Raw genomic sequence first — 14,250 nt, 5'->3', positions numbered from 1 at the left:
GTTTTTTTTCTAACCACTATGAGGACTCAAGAGCTCTAACCCTGAAGTGCCCTAAACCTGTGGGGATACCCTTTAGCCTATGTAACCTAACCTAAGCTAAAACTCTAAAAAACTATCCCTCTCTTATTTTTGATTTTTTTTATGAAAAAAGCAGACGGTTTGTGTGCTCGACTAGGCACTTTAAAGGAAAACGCCAATTTATGTTAATGATTTTGTTACAATTTGTTATTTCATAATCATACTCACTGTTATCTCATACTTTAATCTATGCATATGTTCTTCCCTGTTTATTACTTCTTTGCTCTGTCAAGCGCTTAAGATTTGAAATATACTATGTTAAATGTAAATATTTTGATATCAAACTATATCCAGTAGCAGCGAATACAATTTTTTGTTTTAAAATGAAATATTATAGAATGTCTTTATTTGCTTTACATCGTCTATGCTTACTTTTTAATACATTTTAAAATTTAAATAAGTCACCTATCGCTTTAAACTTTTAACTAATTGCCAATTTCATTTAGAGGCTACCGTAACACTTAAACAGGGGGCCTAGCAAAAGCACGTCGGCATCCTTTATCCCGCTGTGAAATCGGCGTTACATGACTTTTCTTAATTTGTTTCTAATATTTAAATCTAGCGTCGGATAGGTTAATTTTAAAGCACTAAAACGGACGTATGCGCGGCTGCCCCGCCCTGGTTTTGAATGTTTTGTTTGTGATGAGTCATGTACCATCATATAATCTGTGTTAAAATTTACATGCAAAGCTTTTTATTGACCGACCAAACAAAATAAACTTAAGACTTGTAAAGTAACTTTGCTACTAAAAATAAATGTATTACTTTTTTTTGTCTTTTTTTCCTTGTTTCTTTATATTTTTGGCTCTACACAAAACGAACTTTACTAATATATATTGAGTGCACACATTTAAAAGTATCCTTGACCATTTTATATTACAAGCACCCGCAAGTATTAAAATGAAAAAATAGAAAGATTAATACTAGTTTTGTTAGCCACAAGGGGCAAAAGCCCGGGCTTACAAAACTGGTAGTTATCCCTAATGAAAATACAGAAAATTGACAGATTATACAAATGAGTAAAATTTGCTCTCTACCAACTTTTTCGCACTTTTTTTTACACAGCAGCATTTAAAATTCTCACCTGTCTAATTCCTTTTAGTAAATTTACAACTTTCAGGATTTTATTTTAGGCTCTGTTTTCTGCTAAATGATACATGTTCTCATATTTAAAAAAAAACAATAATGTAGATTCCCCCATTATTAAATTAATAAAATAATTTTAACAGGCCTTAATTAACAATAAGATCTACTGATGTTCCGACTTTAAATGTAGAAAAACTATTATTTTATTAGGTTGATTAACTTTTAATACATTAGAGTATTTAAGTGCAAAGCTATGTCACAAATACTGCTCCCTGCGTCCTTGATGTCACCAGGTCAAAGTTTTTACACCTATGTGCAGCTGTTTATTGCACCTTTTAATACATTCTGATCCTTCAAATATATCTGTTATAAAATCTGCAGGAAAGTTGCAAAACACATTTTTTATTTATGTTATCTAGCTTCTTTATTGTTTGATCTTAACTGAAACTAATTTTGACTGACTAAATTATACATCACAACTTTAAAATTAATATAACATGTATGGGAAAAATCTTTTGGTGTGCAAGGCGGGGACTTAAAATTTGTAAACATCAATTCTCTTACAATAATTATAATGACAATCAAGCATGATGAGATATTTGGGGTAAAATTAATTTATCTTCCTTTTGGCAGTTTTAAAGGATTTTGACGCTTTCACCAAAAGTGCCTGTTGAGCTTGGATATCCCCCGTTCTCTCTTATGGTTTGTCTATTACTTTAATGCAGGTCATAAAACGACCAAGCTAATATTGCTTGATTCACTTCTACAAGAGACAAAATGAATTGAAAATGATTGCTAGATTCGTAATATATCTTCATGTCTTAGAATAGTGTAATTTTTTTAAAAATAGGTTAAAAAACATACTAACTTTAAAATAGGTCATAATAGGATGGGGGTGGGGGGGATAGAGGGTTGTCTGGATTATAAGTGCTCAAAAGGCACTCTTAGTGAAAGCAAATAAATTTGTATGTGAAAAATATGCTTGTATGTGTACATATATAATATATCATCTATCTTTCATCTTGCTATGATTACAACATTTTCTTTAGCTTTCTCGTGTTTGAATTTTCTTATACTTATTTTTCAATGCTTTTTTCCTATTCAGGAAACAGATAAAAGAAGTTTTGAAGAAGATATTTCACCTCCTGCCCACTTGATTCACCCTGTGTATTTAAACTCATTATTTGATCATTCGAGAAATTATTTGTGCTATGCAATAGTGGTTTCATAAAGCTTAGATTCTGCTATTTGTCTATTTTCAGCTGTTTTAAAGAGTTTCTTTCAAAGCAAGTTAATAGTTACTTATCCGTCGTATTATAGACAGCTTTCGATGAATATTAAAATAAAAACCAGTTTTGTTAGCCCCGAGGGGCAGAAGGTCCGGACTATTAGTTTATTGATTTATTTATTTTAATATTCGTTAAAATTATCTGAATACATTGCTATACATGATTTTTCAGTATGGCTGAGAACCGGTTCTAATACACTGGATAAACGGTTTTAAAGCAACACTGGAAGTCAAGATAAAGCATTTTTTTATTTCAAAACATATATGGTACATATTTGATTTTATGAAAGTTGAATATTCTTTTTCTGCTGCGCCATCAATGGACAAATTTGTCCCTGATTATATTTTTTTATGTTTTGTTCTTTGCTAGTTATGGACTTTCAAATCCTTGTTTTTTTTGTTTAGATTGTAAATATATTATATATTTTTTGTTATTACATCACCATTTTATATTGTTTAATACGTACTTAAAGAAAAATTATCTTTTTAAACCTTTTTTTAGAGCCTTACAATGCAAATTTAAACAGTATAGAAATAACTACAAATTATAAGTTTTTAAGCAACTAGCTTTACATTTTTAGAGGTTAATTAAGTATTATTTGAGATTTAGAAAATAGTTGTACCTTGAAATGTTATTTATTATTAATAATAGCTGTTAGTTTAATTTTATTTTATCATTAGTTTAATTAATATTGTATTTCATCATCAATAAGGTAATAAAATATTTTTAGACATTGTTTTCTTAATTATTTCCATATTCTTAACCAGTGACGTGCACAGTGTTATTTGTCATAATGGTGGATACAGTATTACACACCCCTAACACACAAACACCACCCACCTCCTTGAAAGCCCCTATTCTTAAATTAAAAACAAAGCACGTTAAAATAGAATTATGCCCTTTAAAGTTAGTTTGATAACAATAAAAAAATACTATTTTTAAATAAATAAACTCAAAAATAATCCTTATCTTTTTCTTCCTTGCTGCTATCTATCTAAGTAGTAAGGTAACTAATCTATTTTTAGTAAAAGATCTCTAAAATGGTTGAAAGTTCAGCTTGTTCGGATAACTTTGTAGAATTGGGATTTTGTACTATTTAAAATTATTTTAGTTACCATTTTTGTTCTAGGCCAATAAATATTTTTTCAATCCAAGATTTTTGCAGTATCGAAAATACAAAAACGACGCTCCAAATATTTGCCATGATATCACATGCGCTGAAATTGGAATTCTTAATCTTACAAGTTTCGCTGAAAGACGTCTTACAAAACAATTTTACTTTTAAGAATCCAGTTAAAATAGTGGGATCCAGTACAGTTCACGGTAAAATGTTCCGAGGAAACAAATATCTATAAACTTTATGAACTACTAGCTGCCAAACGGCTAAACATACAAACTTATTATGTGCTCGTTATGAGCCGCATGAGAAAGCCTGCAAAAAATCTGTAATAACCAAGATCAAATGATGCACAGGGAAAGCACGACTGGAGAAAACACGCATGAAATATTTTTTTTGCGCATTTATGTGCGCTGCAAGATAACTGCGTTATTGAATAATAGATATTCCAGATTATCTGCAGGCCTTCTAATGTAGATTAAAATTTTGTACTGATATTATACATAGGTTCTGCAGTTTGACAGCCCTTAAACTTCATCAAGTTTGATCCCAGGAACATTTTACCATGAACTGCAATGGATCCAAATAGTGTTTAACAAAACTGAAGGCAAATTCAATTTAAACTTTTCAAAAGGAAGTTAAAGCTGTTCCTAATACGTTTGATGTAGAACAATAACAATTGATTTTCTACCTTTACAAACCTGTCATTCATTCATAATATTTCTATAGGATTCTAAAAAGAAAGAGAGATATTTTTTGGCCAATTTCCCTCAAATGACCTCAAATTTTGAGTATTTTTTCGTTTGTTTATTTTCTACTTTATATAAGGTTGGTTTGGTTATATTAAGTGTTGGGTAGAAGGGTTAGGGTACCACAGGCATTAGACTGGCAGGGGGTTTGGAAACAAAAAATTAAAACTATTTATATTATTAAATAAAATAGCCATTCTATATTTCTTAATGTTCACTTTCAGAACTCGGCAGCCGCCTTTTACACTTCTAAGAATTATCTAAAGTCCAAACCTGACCCATTTAACAAAACAAACTTTCAAAGCATCCAAACGGGATTGAATTTTAGGCTTAGTTGCGGCTGCCGTACCCTGTCATGTGTTACCTTGTCCAATTTTTCGAGCTGTGTTTATATGTATGTCATAATTTCTATTTTTTCTTTTCGAAACACATGCTTTTTACTTTTACTCTAAAATAAGAGAAATGTAAAAATAAATCTAATTCAAGTTTTCTGATTACCTTCAAAACTAACTCAATTCTTTTTCATAATTCTTTTAGAGCAGCAAAGCTATTCTTTTCATTTATTTACTTCAATAAAAAGGGTCATTTTTTTCGCGCATTTTCCGTAAAGTTGGGTGCAAGCTTCCAATTAAATGCGCTTTTCAAGTCAAACTGTTCTTAATTATTTACTTTGGAAAAAACAACCCCCTTTGTCTGTAATCCTTATATAAAAGTAATAGAATGCTGTCTGTTTGTACTGAAGGACCCCACTCACCGCTGAACTAATATGATTCTCCTTTCCAATGTAAATTCTCATAGGTCCCAGGAAAGTATAGTAGGGAACGTTTTGTGTGATGATTCCGCTGATATAGTAACAGTAAATTTTAATTAAAGAAATGTGTTTCTATCAGCTGTTATCAGAGAAATGTAGTTCATTTTTGTGAAGATTCCCCTGATGTGCATCTGCTCAATAACTCATAAGCGTAGTCGATTAGTCTGTAATGTACATAAGATTTTTTTAAGATGATTTCTATGACAATAGAAGAATATACACATTTATGTATATGTAATGTTTAAAACATCTATAAGTAGCGAATCACAAATAAATCAATTTTTATGACTTTTGTAGCACTTAAAATGTGGCAGACAAAATCCATATCAGTATTTTATTGTTTCTTAGTAAAATGGTGGGTGGCATCCTAAGTTTTTTTAAAGGGGTAGTTTCACGAAATGCATTTGAACTTAATTTTGTGAACCGCATATTTTTACCAGGTTAATTGGTTAAACTACATTTATATGGCATATATTTGAAAGAATTTCAATTTTCTACCACGTAGTTTTTAAAATATCATGACTTGAAAATCGTCTTTTTAAATTGCATTGATATATCACAAAAAGACGATTTTTAAGTCTTGATATTTTAAAAACTACATGGTAGAAAATTGAGTTTCTTTCAAATATATGCCATATAAATGTAGTTTAACCCATTAACTAGCAAAAAATATGCGGTTCACTAAATTAAGTTCAAATGCATTTCGTGAAACTACCCCTTTTATTTTCATAGTAGCTTTTCATGCTTATTTTAGGTTAGGTTAAGTTAAGTAAGGGTTAGAAAATGGGCACTGTAGGGGCTAGAATTTTTTTTAAAATTCTAAAATCAGCAATCCACGGATTAATCCGCTTTATTTTTTGGCGGATTTTTGTAAGAATGCCAACCCTTAAAAATATGATTATTACACTCTAGTTATTAAACCATCAAGGAAACTAATTTACAGAATATGTGGATAGCTTTTCAAGAAAATTTGAACAAACTTTATAATGAATTTTTTTTACAAACATACTGAAATACTCTAATTATAGAGAAGCCTCTCAGCATTATAAAAAATTTACACTTAGAAATATACGAGTTATAAAATATTCATTTACTCTCAAAGATAATGTAAAAAATAGGGGTTGGTCGAAATTGGCGTATAATGTTCGAAAAGTACAAAAGAGATTAATAATCCAGGATAACTGCTTGGCCCAAGTGGTGGAGACCCTATTGGTTTGCTAACAAATTGTTTCCTGTTCTTTTGTAGGGACTCGGCTGTGTTAATATTTCCGACGCTATGAGTTGATTTCAAAGACCCAATACATAATTGCTTCTCTGTCAAAAAGAAGTCACAAAGTAGTGTGACTGCAAATGATTTATCATTATGCCTTATCGTTATGGAAATTTCCAAAAAAAAATCGAATCAGACGCCGAGCCTATCTTGCAAATAACATTTGCATCAATCATGGAAAAGAATAAGGGCGCCTTGATGATCTTACTAAACGTTTTAAATAATTAAAGAGAAGATTCTTAATAAAACATTTTCTGTTTCCGGCATATCACTAAAAAATTGTTTTTCTAAAATATTTTTACTTTTCTTAACTTTTGATGGAGTGTACGAGGGAGATATATAATTATAGAATAGTTGAATGGATTTATTATTACTTGGATATTACAGATTAATATTATTATGTACTCTAGTCTCTAAAAGAAACTTGTAGCTGGCTAAAATATCGACCCCCCCCCCCCCATCTTATACTGGATGATCGAACATACCAGAAAATGATGACCATGTTATTAACCTAAATTGATGACATTTTTACCCTGTCCCACTATCCACGAATATTCTACATCCATGAAGTTAATTATTAAAAAAATGAGGGGGTAGGGGACAGAGGGGGTATAAGAGAAAGATTAAAATGAAGATAGGGAAAAGATTTAAGGATACATTTTGTACAAGTAAGAAAGAAAAATGAAAATATAATGGAAGAGGGGGCGAGATTAAAGAAAGAAATTTATGTTGATGGAAATAGTCAATTGATCAGACAGAAAGAATAAGTTCTAGTAGATGCTCTACATTGTCGGGCGCGCAACTTCTTGGAAGAACACTGTACAACGCCACTGTTTGTATTAAATTAGTTCGTAGTATTAAGGAAATAAGAATGGCATTAGTAGCACAGCACAAAGTAATCATTGGAAAAACGTAAAAATTAAGTAGAAAAATTACAGGGTGGCCACAGACTTTTTTTCAAAATAGCATAAAATAGTATGCAAAAAAAAGTAAATAGTATGCAATAGTATGTAAAATTTTAAAAAATAGTATGCAATAGTATGTAAATTTTTAAAAAATAGTATGAAATAGTATGCATTTTAAACAAAATAGTACGAAATAGCAAGCATTTAAAACACTATAGGGCCTTAAAATGTTGGTTAGCTATCAGGAAACCATTACTTTCTTGTCTTATTAGATTGAAAAACATAGTAACAAACACCAACATTCTATTCTGAAAAAAAAAATTTAAAAAAAGGAGCTAAGAATTAGTAAAAAAATAAGTTGTTTATTGACTATTAAAAATTTTGGACTAGTAAAATAATTTTGTTGTGCACAGTGTCATAATTCATATCGTGATTTTGAAAAGAAATATTATATAAAAAAATTGAAAGTTCAAATATAATAATAAATAATAATAAATAAAGGTAAAGTTTCTGACAGGGGCGTCCAAGCTTTTTATTTTGGGGGGGTTAAAAATTTTTTAAGTGGGGGTAATTCGTTTTTAAGGGGGTAAATTTTTTTTACCCCCCCAAAATTTTTACCCCAGGGGTAAAATTTGCTTGGGGGGGGTAATTTAAATTTTGTTAAATATATAGTATTAAAAATGCGCGCGAAGCGCGCAAAAAATTTTTTTATTAGAGATTTTTTTTTGGGGGGGGTAAATATCCCCTCCTAAATGGTATAATAAATAATAATAATAAAAGTTCAAATAATAAATATTTTACAAAATGAGAGGATCTTTCTAATGACATAGAGAAACACATTATATTTATACTAGTTTGTTAGGAGTTAATCATAAACCTCAGTAACCTGTAGGATCATTTAATAATAAAAGTACTCCTCAATGATATTAAAATTTAAAAGGAGAAATCTTTACATTGAATGTAGAAATACCAATAACTTTCAATAAAGGTACAACAATTTGAACTGAAAGACTACTTTCTTCTGGAAACATTTCTAAAAAAAAATTTAAAACAAAGTAGCGAGTTTGCCGCATTTTCACAGTAGCATAGATAGGCATTTAGGTTAGGTAAGTGTTAATGATTGCCCCGCAGAGGGTTAGAGCCCCCCGCAGGGACTAGAAATAGGAGAAAAGATACTGTGAAAATGCGATGAAACCTGCTACTTGGCTTTCTTTTCATGATCAAAAAAATCAGTTTGTTTTAGTTACCTAAAAATTTAAGATTTATCTGAAATCCAAAGAAATAGTGGAAATAGTATGCAATTTTGGACAATAGTGGAAATAGCATATTTTTTTGGAATAGTTTGCATAGTATGCAAAAATAGTGGAAATAGTGAAAATAGTATGTTTGTGGCCAGCCTGAAATTAAATTAGATAGAGAAATCTAAAATCACGAAACCTTGACACAGTTTTGTAGCATGACTGACAGACCATTATACAAAGTAAATAATATACTGGAGGTTCATGGATAAAATATAGATTAAAAAACGGATCTACTGCAGTTCACGGTAAAATATTGCTGGTAACGAATATTGCCAAAAATCTATGAATTTTAAAGCCTGCTAGCTGCCAAACGGCCAACCGTACAGATAATGCCCGCACACTGTTTTATGCGGCATAAGAAGGCCTACAAATAATCTGGAATAGCCACAAATCAATAATGCATAATTATCTCGTAGTGCAGAGAAATGCGCGAAAAAGGCCTATTTTATACGTTTTTCTTCAGTGAAGCTTTCCCTGTGCATCATTGGATCTTGGCTATTCCAGATTATTTTTAGGCCTTCTTATAGCGCTTATAATGGTGTGCGGGTATGATCTGTGCATTCAGTCGTTTGGCAGCTAGCAGCCTTTAAAATTCATAGATTTTTTGATAATATTAGTTACCAGCAATATTTTACCCTGAACTACAGTAGATCAAAAAAAACTAGGAACTGAGAAAATAATGTTTACTCCAAAATGTTCCAGACAGACGAACATTTCGAATTTAAGAGTTTCTTCGATTCGAATAAATTAAAAGAAAGAAGTTAAGTTATGAAGAAAATTTTTCATGAGCAATTAAATCTGCATATTTTCAAAGAGAGGGTGGGCAATTTTAAAAGCTAGGACGATTACGCCCACCCATAGTAATTTTATTTTAATATGCTGAATGTAGTCCAGATTAAAATATCTACACAATATTATCAAAATAATAAAAGTATTAATATAATAAGATGTATAATCCAAACAACTACCCGGCAAAAGGGGTGAAAACCATTTTCGTAATTGCTTTCTGTTCTCTTGTAGATACTCGATTGTTGTAATATTTACAACGCTACTAGTTGATTTTAAAGACCCAATACAAAGTAGGTTAGGCATATGAAAAACCTGACTTCCTTTTTATTCAAAAAATTTCAAACATATGATGGGGCTCAGTGCTTGATAGACACTTTGAGGGAAAGAACAAACATATGTTTTTGGATTACATTTTTAGCATATCGCTAATGCTCGCATAAAACTTAGTTTGCAAAAAAATGGCAAATTTATTTTGTTTGAATATTACATTCAAAGCAGAAAAAAAATTATTTAGAACTGGGTCAGAATGCATTTTTATGCAACCATCTCGTAGTTAATGTATAAATGGCACTTAGAATTCGAATTTCGATCTGAAATTTTGCATGAGTAATCCTTGGTAGGTCTATTTTCCCTAAATCGAACAAAAAGTTGAAAAAGTAACGGCTAACGGCTCAGCCGTTTAGCCGTTTTTTTGGCTATTTTTAGGGCATATCTGTCATAAATTACTTAGAAATCAACTTTTTAAAACATACTTTTGCTTTAAATCATGTGAAATAATACAAAATACATATTTCTTTAGATTTCTAGTACCAGCAACTACCGGGTAGAATTGTTTGAAAACGTTTTGGAGCAGCAAAGAGTATTATGTGGAGATAGGTTTCGTGATGGATTTGCATTTAAAAAAAGAGTTCTCTTATACTTCAGTATTACAGTATTTTTTTTAGTATGGTAGTTACTTTACTATTAGAAACAGCAGCTAGGTAATTCGAATCCTCTAGGTGTACTTGTGGTGGCAGGGGTGTATATTCTGCACAAGATTTATTTTTTTCCCCTGCTACAATTTTTTTTATTTTTTTCCCCCCCCTAGTTTTTTCTCACCAAGTAGGGGGGAAAATGGAAAAATATCTAAAGAACTCTATATTTTATTTGTTTTATCCCTCCTACCACACATTTTTTAAGTTTTTTTTACCAAGGAGGAGGGGAAATGGAAAAATTGTTTTCAGTTTTCTTAATTTTTACATTTTTTTTCCCCTCCAACCACTTATTTTTTATTCCCCCCCCCCCTGAGCAGGGGATCCCATGTAGAATATACACCCCTGATTCTTTATATATAAAGTAACAGGGTCTCATTTACAAATGACTTCTTTAGAGGTGTCACGAAAGGGACTATACCCCTCATTTGTATTGGTATAGAGTATCTTAATAAAAATACAGCGGTCGCCGAGAAAATTCATGATAAAAACCTACCGTGATAGTATGGTTGACAGAACCACATTGATTGTAGACAACACAGGTATAATCTCCATCGTCTTCCTCACGGTTAAACTAAAATACAAGGACATACTTAAAAACCACCTACATCAAAAAATGCCAACTAAGAGGTTTTTTAAATTCTTGTTAATATCGAAGCATGAAAATTTGGCCTTTGCAGAGAAAAATAAATATAAAATATCATTATGAAATTAAGGTTATCAATATTGTACATAGGCTATGTAAACAAAGCACAATTAGCTTTGTTAAGTACTGCAGCAGAGGCGTGCAGCAGGAGGTGTGTATCTACCTCCTGGCAAAACTATGTAGGGGAACACTTGTTTGACTTGAGTAAGTTGATTATGTGGAAAGCTATGGGGTTGTATAACTATACAGTCTACTGACAAAACTTAACAACCCTCTAGTTACTACACTTTAACAAAGCCCCCCCCCCCCCCCCCCCCGTTTCTAGCTTAAGAGTTGTGTCAAAAACCCCTCCTGATAAAACCCTGTGCACGCCACTGTACTAAAGTTGTTAGTAAATGCGTCTAATATTAACTTCTTATCATGAACAATAAAATTAATTTATGATGGTAATAGAAAGATCTATTTTTACTTATCAATTGTTATTTAATTCAAATTAAATACTATTTACTTACTTTGTCAGTCAGACTGTGTTTTATGAAAGATTTTGTGATTTTAAATTCCCATTTCCTTCTTACTACCTCACTTTTTATAACTAAAACATTTGCTCTCTAATTTGTTTTGGCCCTTTATGAATCCCCGATTTTTTTTGTGCTTAGCTACTTATAAATGTTGCCATCCTTATTTTTATATTTTTAAAAGCGAATCTATAATCGTTCCCGGAAAGTCCGTGCGTCCATTTAAAACATGCATATTTTTTACTTCTTTGACTAAAATTTTTTATGTGATATGATTGCAATGTTCATCTGGTTTTTGGAATAATGATGCCTAGGACAACAAGGTATAATATCTAGGGTAAGGGGGGGGAAGTTTCGGTAAGGGGCTATTCTCGGTAATTTCGACCTACCTTCATTAAATGACCTTTTTCTCCATGTTCCTTTCAAATGACAGAAAAAAACATAAAAGCAAATTTGTTCCTTATTAAATTGCCTACAAAAAAGTATAAAATGAATTTTTTGTGAGATGAATATTAAGGGTACTTATTGGGTCTCAAAGTCGGACGAAAATTTTTTTTTTTCCAAAAATTTTTTAGTAGGTGTGTAAAGATCGACCTACACAAAAATTGGTAAGACCTAGAGCTGATCTGAAAAACTTTTTGAACTAGAAATTGCCCGCTTTTTCCAAATCCGTTGAGAGCTTTAAAATCGGGTTAATATTTTTTTCAAAAATGACCAAAGTTGGCGCCGGGGGAAAAATCGGTAATTTCAAAAGAAATTAAAATTCAACTTTTAAGGTCATGTTTTCATGTTTTCTTTTGTCAAATCTATTATTCCATATGGACTTTTTAAGAATTAGGCCTAAAAATGAATAGAACAGATAAAAAACAAAAAAAAAATTAATTTTATTTTTTGAATCAAAATTTTGCGAGGAAAAAATCAAAATTTCGGGTCCTTTGAAAAAAAAATATTTTTGACATAGGAGGAATAGTCCGATCTTTATGAATTTTTTTGTGGTTAATCCCAATCACCTATACTAATTATGATTTTTTACGCTTGTTTGGTCGTTTGGCCTTTTTTCATCGATTTTTTTAAGGTTAAAATGTAGTCAAGATTTTTTGCAAAGATGACACTTTTGCTTCAAATTCAATTTTTGAGGTCAATTTTTAATCAATTTTCATGTTTTTTGGGCTAAATCTATAGTTCAATGTGAGCTTTTTTAGGATCAGGCCTAAAAAGTAATAAAATACGTTTTTTTCTTATATTAATTTTAAGTTTTTTAAAAAAAAATTTTCGAAAAAAAAAATCGAAAATTCGCGTCTTTCAAAAAAATTCATTTTTAACATAGAAGGAATAGTCTGATCATTATGAAACTTTTTGTGGATAATCCCTATAACCTATACTAATTATGATTATTTATGTTCGACTGGCCGTTTGGCCGTTTTTCATCGATTATTTTTAGGTTGAAAAAAATTACCGATATTTCCCCCGGTGGTGGGGAAATATCGGTAACTTTTTTGCGGTCAATTTCGGCCAACTTCTAAAAGTCCTAGGATAATGTCCTTTTAGGACCTGATAGTCCTTTCCGTAAGCTTTCTACTGGTCTTGGTTTCATTTGAAAATATTAATATTTACCCCATTTTTTTTCAAAAAAACCGAAAAAAAACCGAAATTTCCCCCCCCTTACCCTACTTAAGCGAAGCATCCTTATAATTAAACTATAAAAATGAATGCCTGTACTCAAACAGAAACCTGTATTTACGCAGTTTGACAAAAAGTATATATCCTATTTTGTTTATACCTTTAAATAAATATTCTGCATTAAGTTTTTACTAATTTACATTCTTCAAGTGTTCAATAGTTATCCTTGTTATTTACTAAGTATATTTGCGATAACTTTTATTTAATGAAATCTTCTAATTTTTAACATGTACAAAACGGCCTGCTTAATTGCTTCAAGATCCATGTCAGATCTATATAGGAAATAAATGTCTATAAACGAGCTCAAGTTTTCCAAGGAATATTTGTTTAAAACTCATTGTGCTCCAATAATCCATAATAAACTCTCATTGCCCAGAACGATAAGACCCATTATTTACTTTATTAAAAATAAATTCCTTTTTTTAATTTCATGTTGCTATTTACCTTATATCAATGTATTTTATTTCTAATCATAAAAAAGAAAATTTAAATTTATAAAATAATAAATGTAAGAAAACTCTGTTTTAAAAGAATTCGATTGTGGCGACACTTTGTGTGTTCAAATATTAAACTAAAATTGTAATCATCATCATTAACCCTTTGGTGATGGTAATGTAAAGAAAAAATATAATTTAGAAAATCTTTTTAAAATCATTTAGATTATTAAATATTTACTTTTTTTTAGATAGTAATGCCGGGTAAGGAAAATAGATTTATTGAGAAATAGATATGCATATAGAAAACTAGCCAATAGGGAGATAATTATATCGAAAGAAATTATATACTCAACTAAAAAAAGGGTTACAGGTCTGAGATTTTGCATGGCAGTTGCTTTATAGGGGTACAATATGGAACTGTGAAGAAACGGCGGCGCAACCGCCGAAAACCGCCGTTTCACGCCGTAATTTTTGTTGCCTTTTCTCGGCGGTTTTCGCCGGTTGCGCCGCCGTTTCTTCACAGTTCCATATTGTACCCCTATAAAGCAACTGCCATGCAAAATGTCAGACCTGTAACTCTTTTTTTAGTTGAGTTCCTTTGACTTT

The 14,250-nt window shown here is 30.9% G+C and overlaps 2 protein-coding genes across 5 annotated transcripts in view; both read left to right on the top strand.

The window, feature by feature from the left end:
- The window catches only part of LOC145325081 (histone-lysine N-methyltransferase SETD7-like), a 51,878-nt gene extending 48,692 nt beyond the window's left edge, over nucleotides 1–3,186 (top strand). For all 4 annotated transcript variants that reach the window (XM_080167918.1, XM_080167919.1, XM_080167916.1 and 1 more), the window contains one exon: nucleotides 2,270–3,186. Coding sequence is in view for 2 of the 4 variants with exons in the window: in XM_080167916.1 (XP_080024042.1) it covers nucleotides 2,270–2,280 (11 nt within the window). In the remaining 2 variants the exon portion in view is untranslated. The remainder of the gene's footprint in view (nucleotides 1–2,269) is intronic.
- LOC145325080 (TBC1 domain family member 17-like) overlaps nucleotides 1,902–14,250 on the top strand; it is a 42,710-nt gene continuing 30,361 nt past the window's right edge. The window contains exon 1 of the mRNA XM_080167915.1: nucleotides 1,902–1,936. The gene's annotated coding sequence lies outside the window, so the exon portion shown is untranslated. The remainder of the gene's footprint in view (nucleotides 1,937–14,250) is intronic.

This window comes from Acartia tonsa, chromosome 7, assembly GCF_053477335.1.
Source record: "Acartia tonsa isolate MP-2025a chromosome 7, ASM5347733v1, whole genome shotgun sequence".
NCBI lineage: Eukaryota > Metazoa > Arthropoda > Copepoda > Calanoida > Acartiidae > Acartia > Acartia tonsa.
Note: the sequence above shows the minus strand (reverse complement) of the source record. Positions and strands in the feature narration are given on the sequence as shown.